This window comes from Bos taurus, chromosome 4 (assembly GCF_002263795.3).
Source record: "Bos taurus isolate L1 Dominette 01449 registration number 42190680 breed Hereford chromosome 4, ARS-UCD2.0, whole genome shotgun sequence".
In the NCBI taxonomy this organism is placed as follows: Eukaryota; Metazoa; Chordata; class Mammalia; order Artiodactyla; family Bovidae; genus Bos; species Bos taurus.
In genome coordinates, this window is record NC_037331.1 from 31,782,770 (window position 1) to 31,799,376 (window position 16,607).

At 36.2% G+C, this 16,607-nt stretch overlaps 2 protein-coding genes across 5 annotated transcripts in view; both read left to right on the forward strand.

Moving 5' to 3' along the window:
* Positions 1–16,607, forward strand: part of KLHL7 (kelch like family member 7) — a 55,722-nt gene that overhangs the window by 14,419 nt on the left and 24,696 nt on the right. For all 4 annotated transcript variants that reach the window (NM_001076037.1, XM_005205294.5, XM_005205297.5 and 1 more), the window contains 5 exon segments: positions 2,314–2,416; positions 3,320–3,413; positions 3,689–3,813; positions 6,614–6,789; positions 8,716–8,890. In NM_001076037.1, the coding sequence (NP_001069505.1) occupies positions 2,314–2,416; positions 3,320–3,413; positions 3,689–3,813; positions 6,614–6,789; positions 8,716–8,890 (673 nt within the window).
* LOC107132386 (small nuclear ribonucleoprotein G-like) lies at positions 3,994–4,396 on the forward strand. Its single transcript, XM_059885822.1, has one exon. The coding sequence runs from the start codon at positions 4,018–4,020 to the stop codon at positions 4,246–4,248; it is 231 nt and encodes a 76-aa protein (XP_059741805.1). The 5' UTR covers positions 3,994–4,017; the 3' UTR covers positions 4,249–4,396.

Consider the following 16,607-nt stretch of genomic DNA (forward strand, 5'->3'; position numbering starts at 1 on the left):
AAATTATCTTTGTGGGACCCTCAGGCAAAGTTACACAAAAATTATGCTTTTATAAGAGACTTAAGATTCAAAAGCTGAAAATAATAAATACAAAGATCTAACAAATATGGGAGGACATAAACAGAAATTGCAAGGTTTTTTGGTTTGTTTAATCCAGTGAAGATATGTTGTTCAAAAGGTAGTTTTGTTTAAGTTTCTGTTCTGTTCACTTCGGGCTTTCATTCTCCAGCTTCCTGAGTCTCTATCTCTTCCCATTTCCTATTTGTGCATACCCCTCTTCCCCAAGGATAGATAGCAGGAGGGACCTCTCTCTTTAGGTCAGTCCCATTTCTTGTTGAATAGGACCTATTAATCTGTTGTAGTCCAGTCAAATAAATGGACCATTTGGATGTAAACGATTGCTCCCGTTTCACCTCCTCCCACTTGCTGTACACATTTATATCCAGCTAGAGATTAATCTTAGACTAAGACTAAATTGTACAAAGAGCCCTCTGATTTCCCTGACTTCTTCTGTGTCTGTTAATTCACTGCACTAACATTTCCTATCCCCAAGTATGCCTTGGGAAGGTTTTTTGCTGCTTTTCAGTTTAACCTGACATTTTCTGGAACTTCCCGTCAGCAGCCATAGGTCCCTCTCCTATCTAATTTGCTTGCTATTCTGTCAGTATTCTTTCTTCCTCTTTTTTTCTTTCCTTCCCTCCCTCACTTCTCCCTGTCTTTTTCTCTTTCTTCCTCTTAAGCAAACTTGATCAGCTTGTTTTTGATGGTAACCAAATAATTGGCTTGGTTTTGCAACCTAGTATTTTTTGGTGCAGCAAAATCACCTGCAAGCTATGCCTATTCTGTACGCCTTCCCCAATAAATGGAAATAAAAATGTAAGACATTATTGGAGTAACAGTGGCTTTAATTATGATCTGCATATAATGTCTAAGCAATAGTCTGTAGTTCCCAGTAGTGTTAGTTGCTCAGTCGTGTCTGACTCTTGGTGAACCCATGGACTGTGGCCCACCAGGCTCCTCCATCCATGTAATTCCCCCAGACAAGAATACTGGAGGGGATTGACATTTCCTTCTCCAGGGGATCTTCCCAAACCAGGGATCAAACTCTGGTCTCCCACATTTGCAGGCAGTTTCTTTACTGTCTGCACCACCAGGGAAGCTTAAAAAAAAAAAGTCCTTAAGTAAGCTGTAAGAATGAAATGTTCATTTCTTAGCCCACTAAGAACCCATTTTTAGGGTTCTAAAAAAATGGGACCCATTCTTTTCTCATTCTAAGTGCACTATCTTATTTGGGTTTTTATTCGTGGAATAGTAATGTAGGAAATAGTGATTTATCTATCAGAAACTATTATCAGTTTTAGTAAAATACCTAAATTTGCAAAATTCCATATCTTCTGAGCTATTGGGCCATTATTGAGATTTGTGAGTACTATTACTCTGAAAATATTATTTGCCTCGTATTCCCAGTGCCTAAGAGAGTGCTTTACATATTTTTTTCTGAGCCAAATCTATACATTATATCTTTAACTTCATTAAGAAATTGAAATTTTATTTGATAAATAAGACATTTCTTTTTTCTTGAAACTCATCTTTAAGTAAGTAAAGTAAATCTTAAACTTTAATGTTCCCCATGTTTCTAACACTTTTAAGTATACAATCTAGATTTGCCTTCTTTCAGTAACCTACATTGACACATTTGCCCTTGGTTAGATATCACAATTTAAAAGTGGCTGCTCTCCAGGTCTTATCAGAAGTGCATATTAGAGAAGTGTTATTTAAGGAAAGAGTGCTCAGTGGACACTTGGTTCATCTACTCTATGTTCTGAGTTGTTCCTGTTTCGGGTTAGGTCTGTGAAGGCAACTTTCTTGGAAAATGCAGTGTGTACTCTACATTTTATCAAGGACAGTTTTTTAAAAGTATATTGTTTTGTTTGAAAAACCACCAAGGACGTTGTCATTTAATGTCCCCGTAAAATCTCACTATGAGAAACATCTTAGAATTAGTGTCAGATTAAAAATAAAAAATTGGCTTCCCGCAAAGGTTCATACTTTTTTTTTTCTGATTTTAAAGATCTTTTTTTTTTTTCTGATTATTGGGAGCTTTAGTGCCAGATTTTGATACACCAAACTCATGACAGCAACTCTGTAAGTCCTTCGTAAATAGATTTTACATTATAAACAAGATCTGTGCTGGGGAAATACTGGATTTAATTGGAAAATAGAGATAAAGCATTTGGTCAGCACCTGTTTTTTCCTTTGCCTAGCCATTCCCATTGAGCCCTTTTTAATTGTATTTATTTCTCTCTTGATTAGAAAACGCTGTGTGATGTGATCCTTATGGTCCAGGAAAGAAAGATACCTGCTCATCGTGTTGTCCTTGCTGCAGCCAGTCATTTTTTTAACTTAATGTTCACAAGTAAGTATCTGAAGATGAAACATAATATTTTTTCTGAGATTTAGGTGAAGTCTAAATGGAAATATGCCATTTTCATATTTAATATGCCAGTTTTAAAAGCACTTAAGGCCATAGAACAGTGAAGAGATTGAAGAGTGGTCATGGTGATGATTGCTCGAAGGAGACCTGTCCTTTTGTTAGCCCTAAAGGCCCCTAAGTGTTTATTAATGAATGTACAGCTTCTAGTTGAATACTGGGTTTTTTTCTTAATCTCAGATGAAAAGGCAAAGGAGCAGATAAGTCTTATGGCATTTTATCTAGCAAGTTAAATGAAATAAAATGAAAAATGAAATATAACATACTAAAAAAAGCCATATTTTGGAGTTGAGAATTGGGTCCGAGTCCTGGTTCTTCTACTTAGTACTGCTTATGAGCTTGATCAAGTTATATAATATATCTGCCTCAAGTTTTCTCTTTAATGCCCTGGCTACCTACTAGGGTTTTGGGGAAGAATGAGAGCCTTGCTGTTGAAAGCTGACTATGTATATTTAATTGTCATTGTTTTTATAGGTCTGTTCCAGCTGTATCAGAGGCATTTTTCCCATAGCAATTTAAGAGAATGCTACCAAATTAATGTAGGAGTTGGGGAAATACTGAATCTAGATTTATGTCTGTTTACTTGGCCTTTTTTTTTTAAGTACACTAATTGACTAATATCTTATTTTAAGGCACATCTCAAGTATGGAGAATTAATTTGCATTTATTATAGGGCAGTGGTGGGTGGGCTTTCTAGGGTGTTTTCTTTCAGAGAGGTGTCTGTCATGCTATTTTTCTCTAACATTTAACACAGCCTAGAATGATCTGGTTCTTCAGTTAGACTCATGGAAGTACTTATGCCACTTATGTTTCTTCTCTTTGTATTAGCTAACATGCTTGAATCAAAGTCCTTTGAAGTGGAGCTCAAAGATGCTGAACCTGACATTATTGAACAACTTGTGGAATTTGCTTATACAGCTAGGTAAGTTAAGGATCATTTCTGCTGTGGAGAAGTAAGGTCAGGATCTGCCATGGAAAAGTATTATTATAACAAGTTGGTGTGTTCCACGTTCTTCAGAATGAAAAACTATAAGGGTGGTAGGGGTGGGGTTTGAGGATCCTATGCTATACTAGTTCAAAGGCTGAAAAATCTTAATTTTTTTGTTTAATTTTAGGGGCCAGTAGGATACATTTTACCACAGCATTATTTAAACAATAAATTGTAGGATATTAATATTCATTTCACCTTATTTACAGAATTTCTGTGAATAGCAACAATGTTCAGTCCTTATTAGATGCAGCAAATCAGTACCAGATTGAACCTGTGAAGAAAATGTGTGTTGATTTTTTGAAAGAACAAGTTGATGCTTCAAACTGTCTTGGTAAGAAATGAGATTCCTATTAAAAAAAAACACTTTAAAAAAATAATAAAATAAAATAAACACTTTAATTTGTATTTTAATAAAGAAAAAAGGCATGGTTTTAAGTATCCTTATTTAATCTTCTTTTTTCCTTATTTAATCTTGAGATGTTCACTAAAAAATTTTGCAGGAATATATTTTAAGAGGAGATTCAGTGGAGTAGACATGAGCAAAGCACACCCTCCCAAGTTGAAGAAATTTATGGACAAGAAGTTATCATTAAAATTAAATGGTGGCAGACATGTCCAAGGAATATTGTGGGGATTTGATCCCTTTATGAATCTTGTGATAGATGAATGTGTGGAGATGGCAACTAGTGGGCAACAGAACAATATTGGAATGGTGGTAATACGAGGAAATAGTATCATCATGTTAGAAGCCTTGGAACGAGTATGAACAATGGCTGTGTTCACCAGAGAAATCAACGCTTCCATGTGTCCCCTCTCCACATTTTACTACCAGAAAAATTGGGTTGTGTACATTTTCTTACTTTTTTGTTACATAAACTTTTGTAATAGCCAAAAAAAAAAAAAAGAGGAGATTCAGTTCAGTTCAGTCACTCAGTCATGTCCAACTTTGCGACCCCATGAATCGCAGCACACCAGGCCTCCCTGTCCATCACGAACTCCCAGAGTTCACGCAGACTCACGTCCATCGAGTCAGTGATGCCATCCAGCCATCTCATCCTCTGTCATCCCCTTCTCCTGCCCCCAATCCCTCCCAGCATCAGAGTCTTTTCCAATGAGTCAACTCTTGGCATGAGGTGGCCAAAGTACTGGAGTTTCAGCTTTAGCATCATTCCTTCCAAAGAACACCCAGGGCTGATCTCCTTCAGAATGGACTGGTTGGATCTCCTTGCAGTCCAAGGGACTTTCAAGAGTCTTCTCCAACACCACACTTCAAAAGCATCAATTCTTTGGTGCTCAACTTTCTTCACAGCCCAACTCTCACATCCATACATGACCACAGGAAAAACCTTGACTAGACGGACCTTTGTTGGCAAAGTAATGTCTCTGCTTTTAGGGAGAACCTATTAACCTCAGCAGAAACAAGCCATAAAATACTGTATCAGCATTTTCCAAAATAAAAAATAACCTCAGCAATGATTTTTTGTGTGTATAGGAAGAGGAGCAAGGATTTACTTTAGAAATGCCAGAATGATTCAGTGTTAAAAAAACAAACATAATTTACTACGCTAACATGCATTTGAGAAGGAAATGGCAACCCACTCCAGTGTTCTTGCCTGGAAAATCCCAGGGACGGGGGAGCCTGGTGGGCTGCCGTCTATGGGGTTGCACAGAGTTGGACCCGACTGAAGCGACTTAGCAGCAGCAGCAGCAACATGCTATACTTATATAAAAATACTTAAAGCCATAGCAACAGATGCTGAAGGCACTTTTGTATTTCAGTACTCATTCCTATATTTATGAAAACTCTTAAACTAGAAATAAAATAGTTAATCTATATGTATCTGAAACTGATAGCAAATATTCTTTGCATGGAAACATGCTAGTGTTCAATTTTGTGCTGAAGGTTTCCATCAGTGCAGTCAAGAAAAAATATGGTAACAATAGAAATTTCCTTATTTGGTGCTAAAGGTTTCCATCAGTGCAGTCAAGAAAAAATACGGTAACAATAGAAATTTCCTTATTTGGCATAATCAGAACAGTAGTTAGTTGGCTAATTTAAATTTCATTAATGTAGTAAGTGGTTAAAGAAGGTTTTTATCAATTGTAAAGATTGCATTTTCATGTAATATAAATATAGCAGTCTGCTACTGTTTGATGCTAAGCCCAACTCTATAAATACTGATTTTACCTAAATCTGTCTTACATAAGTCACACCAATAATATATCATCTATGATTTTTTATTCTTAATTTCCTTAAAACAAATTGATAACTCAGCAAGAAGTCTGATGACAGAATCCTTCTAGAATTTTGCAGTGTTTTCTTAGATTTTATCAGTTGTCTTGGTCATGCTTGATGTGAGCTATTTCAAGTCTGTCTTAACACCTTAGAATTAGTCTTCATAGAAACAACTACTTTTCACATTCATATTTTATTGATCCACATGATTATTTGGTTATATAATAACCACAAATTCAACTGCCAAAAATTAATTAATAAATAAATACTGGTTTTTGGTGATAGTATCATTTCCCTATTGGGAGCCTAAACATTCATATGTAGCCGACTGCTTACCATGAGTATATAGCATGCCATCTTATTGGTTAATACATTCCCCTCCTTCTTTCTCTCCCCTACTCTCCCTTTTTTCACAACCCTTTAAAAATAGGAAAAATATTCTTAGCTGCTGACGCTACAGCTAGAGGTGAATAATTTGGCTCATGGACAGTATTTTGCAGATTCCTGATATATAACATTAATAATCAATTAATTACATTGAAGATCACTAAAAAAATCTAAGTGGAGATCTGTCAACTGTCCCTAAAGTAATCCAAATATTTAGCAACTCTAATTGAAGACATATTAGAATTTTTAAAAAGTAGAACATTATAAGCTTATTTTAAAATTTATTTGCAAGAGAAAATGTTTTACTTGTAGCCAAGAAAAGTTTGAAAAAACATTGAAGAGGGTCTGTCCTACCAAGTACCAAATTCAGCCACATATAAGATGATATCATGCTGGCATAACAATAGACAAATCAATGGAAAAGATTTATGAAATTTATTATCTCATTTTCCTAGAGTCAATTACTGTATCTTTAAGGTATTTTGGTTCATTTATTTTCTATCTTCAGGTATAAGTGTATTAGCAGAGTGTCTAGACTGTCCTGAATTGAAAGCAACTGCGGATGACTTTATTCATCAGCATTTTACTGAAGTTTATAAAACTGATGAATTTCTACAACTTGATGTCAAGCGAGTTACACATCTCCTCAACCAGGACACTCTGACTGTGAGAGCAGAGGATCAGGTAACTAAATTGCCTTCCCACATTATTCTTAGTAAAAATGTTCCTATGAATTTCTTACACTTCATTTTTGAATACATGACAAAGAAAAAAATATTAGGAGAGACAGTATTTACACTAGAGTATTCCAAATTCTGTTTCATGGCTGCTGGATGTTAGGAAAGTCAGGAAAATGGTTTCGCCTCTAGGCCTTCAGGCAGCCTTGCTGACACCTTGATTTTTGCCCAGGGTGTGACCCACTTTGGACTGTGATCTCCAGAACTGTCAGATAAACTGTCAGAGGTGTAAGCTGGGTGCAGCGCTGGGAGCTAGATGGGGTAATGCTTTAATATGCAGACATTTAATCTCTGTTTTCAGTTCCCCATCCTTCTCTGTAATTTAAGTCAAAAAGTTTGTGATAATGTATTATATAACATGGAAATCAGTGATACCATGTTGATAGCACATACCCTTAATATAATGAGACTGGCATGTCATCTCTGTCTTCCTCCCAAAAAAACTATAGCCCCAGCCTAATCATGAGATAACCTAGATTGAGAGACAGTCTATACTGATTAGAACTCACAACTATCAAAAATTGTCAAAAACAAGGAAGGTCTGAGAATCTGTCATAGTCTAGAAGAGCCTACAGAGAAGGTGATGGCACCCACTCCAGTACTCTTGCCTGGAAAACCCCGTGGACAGAGAGGCCTGGTTGGCTGCAATCCATGGGGTCGTGAAGAGTCGGACAGGACTGAGTGACTTCACTTTCACTTTTCACTTTCATGCATTGGAGAAGGAAATGGCAGCCCACTCCAGTGTTCTTGCCTGGAAAATCCCAGGGATGGCGGAGCCTGGTGGGCTGCCATCTATGGGATCGCACAAAGTCGGACACGACTGAAGTGACTTAGCAGCAGCAGAAGAGCCTAAGGTGATATGATGACTAAATGTAATGTATCTTCTTTGGAATTGAGGAACAGAAAAAGAAAATTAGACAAACTAAAGGATTTTTTTAAAGTATGGACCTTAATGTATCAACATTTATTCATTATTTATGATGGGAGTTTTATACTAATGTACCAATTAACATCTAAGTGCAGGGTATATGGGAACTCTCTACACTATCTTTCCAATTTTTCTGTAAATCAAAAACTATCCCAATAAAGAACTTATTTAAAAATAAAAGACTTAATTCCTATAAAAAAATTTAACTGACTCATGGGGAAATTAAACTTAGGCCTTATTAATATGACCTAAAAGTATGTGGTATATGAAATACTAGACTTTTTTCAGTGTGTTTAAACTAGTGATTTGTAGATCAAATTATGTTAATAAACTTGGCACTTTTTTGGTAGTTAAAGGAATTATTTATTTTAGAAAGCAATTCTTACATAAATACTCTAATTTCCTTCTATATGTATAGAATTTTTATATCATAAAGTTTGTGGAAAGCACATAGGTCTATCAGTTCATAATTCAGGAATATTAGATTGAAACAAAATCTTAGATGACCTTCATATCTCTTGGGGTAGAAGGCCTCTGAGGAAATAACACATTTTCCTGGTACCATATAAGCAAATATTGAAACTAGCATTGATCAATAGATTTTTTTCAGTGGGAAATGTATATCATATCTCCTTCCAAAACAGAAGTTATATTTTGTTTAAAAGCAATTTAAAAATATGTATTCAACATCCTCCTTATCATTACATTATGCAGTAGTAGTAAGTTCTATAAAGCATATTACCTAGAAGAATCTCTAGAGCATTGTGTAAACTGTTCTGAAGTAAAGATGGGTATTTGGGGATGAAAACAAGTATCTGAATAAGATTTTGGGGTAAGCAGTTATGTCTTAATGAGATTCTTTCCCTTCACTGGGAGAGTAAACATAGGTAATTGGAAGTGCTGCTGCCATCTGAAAATTTTACCATGCTGTTTTTCTCCCCTTAGGTTTATGATGCTGCAGTCAGGTGGTTGAAATATGATGAACCTAATCGCCAGCCTTTTATGGTTGACATCCTTGCTAAAGTCAGGTTTCCTCTTATCTCAAAGAATTTCTTAAGTAAAACAGTACAAGCTGAACCACTTATTCAAGATAATCCCGAATGCCTTAAAATGGTGATAAGTAAGTTTCCTTAATATCCATTTATAACCTGATCATCTAGCCAGTTTCTCATGGACTTAAAACCCTTCAGATTGGATCAGATGGGGCAGCCAGGGAGAAACACTTGAGACTTAGCCCTTCTGTATAGTTAATCTATTGGGATTCTCAACTGTCTATCTGGAAGGAACTTAGCCCCATCCGTTATTTTATAGGAACACCTGGGATAGAAGGTAAAAATTAGACTTTGTCTCCTTTCATGTATAGCAACTTTCATTTTATGTGTTTTATTTCCTTTTAAAATAATTGAGCTAAGTAGTGTACTGTGATCACATTTTCTTTTTTGAAGAAAAATGTTGGTTTGTTGCACCTGGAGCACATTTTTTGCCACATTCTTTTTTGATGCACTTAATTTTTCTTGACTTGCAGACTTGAGTTCCAACCCCTCTGTAAAATGCCACTTAATAAAATTGTACAATTAAACAATCTGTTGCTTTTCTTTCTTTGGCAACACTGTTGATAGAGCCTTCTTTCTGCCTGTTTCAGTATGAAGTGTTTGCATTGTAGGTGTAAACTTAAGACACAGTTCTCATCCTGGGACTTCTCTGCCATCCTGGGATGTTCTTTCACTCTTTTCCTAAGTTAGATTTCACTATTTTCCTCAAACGCACGTCTTCCCCTTCCTAAATTCTGTTTGATTGCACATATCCTTAAAAGCTTCCTGAGAAAGAGTATATGATCAGTAAATATTTGGAAATTTGACAAATCACATCTTTATTTTATCATAAAATGTTGAAGGATAGTTAAACTAGGTATAGAATTATGTTGAAAAATCATTTCCAGTTAGAATTTTAAGGCATTTTCCATTGTTTACTAGCTTCCAGTGTTACTTTTGAGAAATCTGATGCCAGTTTATTTAGTATGCCTCCTTGTAAGCATGTAACACTTTATTTTCTTTTAATCCCTGGTATTTTGAAGGGTCACAGTAATGTACCTTGGTTTTCATCTTTTTTTAGTTATCACACTGGCATTCTCTATCTATTCAGCCACAGATTTCTCAGTTCTTTATTGCTGATATTGTGATTTTTTAGGGATTGAGTCTGTGATCTTTTCTTGTCTCTCCTATCCATCTTTGCCTTTTCTATTTTCTTGGAAATAGCCTTTTCTTTTAGCACTTTTATTTCAGTTATTTTGTATTTCTGTGAGTTTTATTCTCTTATTTCATGGCTATAATATCTTATTCCAGAGTAGCATTATAATGCCTTTAATATTTTCTTATCTTGCCTGCATTTCCTGTATTGCCTTCCTTTTTTCTTTTTTTCTGTATTGCCTTTGTTTTTTTTTTTCTTTTTGTTGTTGAAAACAAATATTTCATATCATCTGTGAATCATATTTATAAGAGTGTGTTATTATAAAATTGGTAATACTTGATATGTGAGTGGTCTTCTCATTTATTGGACTAAACTGTAGGATAATCAGGATAGCCAGACAGTTTTTAAATTGGGGACCCCCAAAGGTCATTATCTGTAGTTATTTTCTCAGGTAGTTGGGTTGGAGGCATTTGGGAACTGAATGGGGGAGCATTTTGACTTGAAGGCTTTCACTTAATCCCTGTTTTCAGTTTACACCGCTTGCTGTGTGATTCCCTGAATCTGGACATCTCTGATTCAGAATCTCCAAAGACCAACCCTTCTGTCTCCTATAGTGGGAAAAGCATAGGTATCTGACTGCAGTAGGGAAAGGAGACCTGGCAATTCAGCGGTCATTTATTTTAGAATTTTAGAGTTCTCTTGATTTCATCCCCACTCCAGCTTTTGGGGTACTCTGTATCATTCCAGGGTTCTGCAGGATCATTTGGCTTGCTTCTCATTGGTGTCTCTTGCCATAACTATTCAGGTTTAACATTCTGTCTGCTAGCTGTCTTCATTAACTGTTTTGGGAGTTGCAAATCTTCTAGCACTATCAGAGGTAGAGTTTGTTTGCTTCTTCTTTCCTCGTTTTTGGAGAGTGGCTTTCAAGAGAGAGGAAAGAAAACGTCTTGAAATGGCAAGTGTAATCTCAAGTTGTTTTTGTATTGATAAATCTTAATCAGTCTTTTCCTTTATATCCAGCTTTAGAAATATGTTTGGAAGGGTCTTTCTTGGTCCAAGATGATTTTTTAAAATTTCCTAAATTTTCCTTTTGTGCATTTATGGATTTCTTTTTTTTTTCCCTTAAGCAACTGAGATTGATTACATATGAAATAATCTCATGCCACCCAGAATAAATAAGAGCCTAGCTTTATTTTCCCTCCTAAATGTTTGGCAAGATTCTAACCCAGTATCATTGTTGAATGATTCATCTTTGCATTGCAGGCAGATATTTTACCATCTGAGCCACCAGGGAAGCCCTTAAATATTGTTGTACTTCATTTAAATTGTTGTGTGTCCCTAGAGAACTTGTAATTTTCTTACATTCTATATTTCTTGAAAAAAAATTTTCAGATATTTTTGTTGTTGCTATTGTGATTGTATTTTTTTTTTCTTTAGTCATTATTGATCATTTTTTTTTTTTAATTTCAGTGGACTTCTTTTTTCTAGGGAAATAATTCATGATCTGCAAATAATGATTTTAGTTTTCTCCCTTAATATTTATACTTTTTTCTTTTGTTATATTGCCTAATTGCATTGAATAAGTTTTTAATTGAATGGTGTTCAATTAACTATGGTGGTGATAAATAATTAGCCTTGTCTTTCCCTTACGCTGATGGGAATACCTTTAGTTCTCACCTAGAGCCATGGACCTGGCTTTTGACATTAGTTGGATACATGTGTTGGGGTATATAGGTGGATATGAGTGGAGTAGGTAAGAGATGTCTATAATTAAGAAATTACTTTTGTTTTCCTGAATTTTAAACTTATTTCTAGTGGATACTGATAAAAGTTACTGCTTTTTTCCTGAGAGTTTGAGGATTCTGACATATATTGCTATAGTGCTATTTTAAAATTTAGTATGTGTATTTAAGCTGTACCTAAATCTATAAAGAAGAATGATGCAAACAGCAAATGTTTTTTGTTCTGTATTTTAGTGGTTTTTTTTTTTTAACTTCTCAAATGGGACTTAATTTTTTTTAATAGTATTTAAATTTATCCATATTTGTCCATCTCTTTGCACACCATTTCTTCTTTTATCTTAGACCTTCTCCCTATATTCCTGAAGAGCATCCTTTATAAAGTTCATACACTGACAGTCTATTGATTTTAAACTGTTTCAGTTACTGGTTATATAAAAATCTTTTTTTTCTTTTACTCTGTTCTTAAAGGTGAACTGGGCATGTAATTCTAAGTTGAATGTATTTTCTCTCAGTACTTTGAAGATATTCCACCCCACCTCCATCGTTACTGTTGATGTCTCCTGTCAGTGTAGTTGTCATTCTTTGTAGACAATGTGCATTTTTGCCTGTGGCTTTTTAAAAGGGTTTCTGTTGGTTTTGATGTTTAGCATCAAATATAGCTGGACATTTGTTTGTGTTTATCCTGCTCAGTGTTTGTTCATTTTCCCGAGTCTGAGGAATCCATGTTTTTCATCAAGTTTGGAAAACTCTCAGCCATTTTCTCTTCCAATAGTGTCAACTTCTTCGGGAATTTTAATTAAAAAGGTTGTCAGTTCTCCACTCCATAATTTCTAAGCTTTTCGTTGCACTTGGGGTGATTTCTTCAAATCTATATTCCAGTTCACTAGTTCTCCTTTCATGTGTTTCTTTTCTGGTTGGCTGAGCGGTGTCTTCATTGCTGTGGGCAGGCTTTCTGTAGGTGTGATGAACGAGGACTACCCTAGTTGTAGCACATGGGCTTCTCATTGTGGTGGCATCTCTTGTTGCAGAGCACAGGCTTTAGGCACCCACCTGATTATTAAATAGTATCACTTTCCCTTGATTTGGAAGTAAAGTAAAATTTCTGTTAGACTTATCCCATGGCTACTAGTTAATAATATTACGGTTTTAGGGTAAGTTGACCCAATACTGTCCCCTAGTTTGGGAAAGTATTATGATATATCCATACAGTGGAATGCTCTATATTTACTAAAAATATCTGAGATAAATATCTAATAATAAACATTTTTCGTGAGTGGCAATAGCATAAGACAGTGCATGGTATAATACCTTTTGGTTCTAGTTATGGTGTCGAGGGGAAAAAAGGCTATGAATCAAGAACATATCCCTTAAGGGGTGATGGGACAAGAACTGGAAAAGGAGAGTTCACCCAAGCTGCTGTCTTTGAAACCAAGGTGTAGGGAGTTTAAAGAAGTAGATCATAGGTAGTCCCTAGTTTCTTTAAATACAGGGAGGTGAAAGAAAATCAAGACCAAGAAGACACCTTTAGATTCGTGCTTTCATTATGTGGATTTCGTACATGTTAATATCGGATTTTTTGTTATACCCCTATTTGCATGCTGTGTCCTATTTCTGGTTTCACTGGGTGGAGACTTGCATCTGTTTATTCACACATGGAGTAAGCTGTTGAAGATAAACTAGCCAGTCTAAATAAAGTACAGTGCTTAGTTCTTATGTGGATTCTGAATTGACTTAGAATATTGGCATTATTCCAGAAATCCAGCCAAGTGTGGGGTTAGGCTCTTGAGCAGGAATCTTTGCTACATTTTCTTTTTTTCTTTGTTTTGTCTTGTTCTAATAAAGAACAGTTCTAAAATTTCTTGACTAGGCACATGCAGCTCTGAAGCCTGAATAAAGCTCAGTGGAGAGAAGGCCTCCCTTCCTCAGACTGTCAGTTACCTTCCTACCATCTGACCTAGAGGCTGCCTTCTGAGAGTAGAAGAAAAACAGAAAAGATGATAGGAATGTAGACTAAAACTAAACTGAGAGAATTTACAACTAAAGAAAATGAGTCCTAAAATGAAGATCATAGTCAAAGCCACCACAAAGGGTCAGACCAAGTTCTTACTCAGAATCTTCAAATGATAGTACCTGCCTCTCAAAGGACTAACTCCCAAAGGAATCAGCCTAAGGAGCAAGGGGCTTCTCAGGGAAAGGTCCCAGAGAACTTGTCCTCAGCCCTGTCCTGGGAGAGAAACAGCCCCTCGGTGAAGGAGCCACAGTCTGTGCTTCCTCCAGGGGTGGACACAGTTGGCCAGAGTTGGCAACTGTTGTACAGTTGCACCCATGGCCTGTTGTCTGGAACCTTCCCCTCCTGAATCTCTCCTTCCCTACTGCCTATGTTCTGTTGTTGGGAGAACTGTGTTCATAGATTCCGCAGGACACATCCGCCCTGTGTGAAGCCCTCCTAGAGCAGTGACTCTCAAACCCCATAAAATCTGTTCTGGGGTAGCATTCAATAATTGGGATTTCTAACAAGTTTCCAAGTGATGCTGCTAGTCAGGGAGCTACACTTTTAAGAACTACAGTCTTACAACTAGAGTGGGAGAGGAGGGGATGAGGAAAAGTGGTTTTTCACAGTTGTAAAGGATTGTGAAAAAACAAATAAAAAATATATGACAGAAACCAAATGTGACTTACAGAGCCCAGAATATTTGCTGTCTGGCCCTCTGGAGCAGGTTTGCGGACCCCTGACTGAGAGTAGGCATCTGAGTCTTGGCTGCTGAGTGTGCCAGCTGTTCTAATGCACAGTGCATCTACTAATGCTCTAAAGTGGAAAGAAATGCTAGAAATATTGGTACTGATTTTCATTCATTCACAACCTGTTATCCAAAACTGTCTTCTCTCTATACTCCTCTTATAAAAGCCCAACACAGCATCATGAACAGAAGTGTTTTCTGGATGTATTGAAAATTGCTTACATTATTTTATTTTTGGACCAGTAATACTGTACATCATACACAGTTCAAGGGTAGATAGTGAAAAGTCTCACTGGAGGTAACCATTATTATCTAGTATATCCTTCTAAAAGAAGTCTTGAGTCTGTGCATACACAGTCATTTATTGACACATGCTTGTATAAATTATGTATAAATATATATAAATAAAGATATAAATTTTTAAAATAAAGTCACACTCTGTGTACTCTTCTATGTCTTTCTTTCTCCCTTGCCTGCCTTCCTGTCAGCTTGTGGGATCTTGGTTCCCCAACCAGGGAATTTTCCCATCTTGCTTTTTTTCATTCCACATTATTTCTTGGAATTCATCCTGTGTGTACATATTACCCTTCCTTGTTCATCTCAATAACCATATTTAGTGTTCTATTGTGTGGATAACCATAATTTTTAACCACTTCCCTGACAGTGAACTTTAGGTTGATAAAATCCTAAAGGGGGAAATTTCTGGCTAAAAGGTATGAAATAATAATTTCACAGATAATTTGCACTCATCAACGTCTCCACCAGGAGTGTAGGAGACTGCTGCTTCCTTTATCATACCGTGTTCTAGATAGTTTGATCTTGTGCAGTCTGATGTATGAGAAACTTTGATTTTAATTTGTATTTCTCTGACTAGAGCACATGAGCATCTTTTCATATGTTTCAGAGTTATTTGTAATTAGTTCTTTTTCTATGAACTTTGTTCAGATACATGATCTAACTTTCTGTTATTTGATCATCTGAATATTATTGAGTATCTTTTATATGTCTTTTATATGATTTATAAATTCTTTTCTAGTTTGTCATTGTCTCTTTCGTTTAACATTTACTTATTTTTTTGACTGCACTGGGTCTTATTTGCTGCATGTGGGATCTAGTTCCCAGATGAGGAATCAAACCTGGTCCCTCTGCATTGGGAGTACAGTCCTAGCCACTAGACCACCAGGGAAATCCTGTCATTGTCTTTTTATTTTTTATTTTTTGCCATAAAATAATTTAACTTAAAATTTTATGTAGTTCTAATTTTTTTTTTTTAGGTTCTGTGTTATTTGTCTTTTCTTAGGCTTCCTTGGTAGCTCAGACGGTAAAGTGTCTGCCTGCAATGCAGGAGACCTGGGTTCATTCCCTGGGTTGGGAAGATCCCTTGGAGAAGGAAATGGCAACCCAGTCCAGTACTCTTGCCTGGAAAATCCCATGGACAGAAGAGCCTCGTAGGTTACAGTCCATGGGATTGCAAAGAGTCGGACACGATTGAGTGGCTTCACTTTAACTTTCAGGCTTCCTCATTCTGGGCCTATATTTTTTTTAACTTTAACTGTTTTTCTTTAGTTCATTTATAAGGCTTTAAAACATTTAAAAATATTCTATAGATTTGGAATTTGCTTTAGAGTAAAATATGAAGTTAGGTATTTTCTTCATATCACTGTCTATCGTCATTTATTGAATAATCTACTTTTCCCACATTGATTTGAAATTACATCTTAAAAGTTTTTAATTGTTGAATGTCCCTTGACTTGGCAAAATTAAGTAATTGCTGAAAGATTTTAGATCACAATAGTTATGAATCCTCATTGCATTTTAGGATCATCTAAGCAGTAAGTACTTCTCCAAGTTTTATGTGCATCTGAGTTACTTTCGGATTTTGTTAAATATGCAGATTCTAATTCAGTAGCTCTGGGATTCGGATTTCTAACAAGTTCCCAGGTAATGAAGTTGCTGATCTTTTAACCACATATACGGAGAAGGCAACGGCACCCCACTCCAGTACTCCTGCCTGGAAAATCCCATGGATGGAGGAGCCTGGTAGGCTGCTGTCTATGGGGTCACACAGAGTCAGACACGACTGAAGTGACTTAGCAGCAAGGGGCAGTACCGGTGCTTCCACCCTTTCACCAGAGGTTTCGATTTAACTCTGCTGAGGTAGGCCCCAGCG

Excerpts from the sequence above, each read along its gene's own strand:
- LOC107132386 (XM_059885822.1), top strand. The coding sequence starts at position 4,018 with ATGAGCAAAGCACACCCTCCCAAGTTGAAGAAATTTATGGACAAGAAG.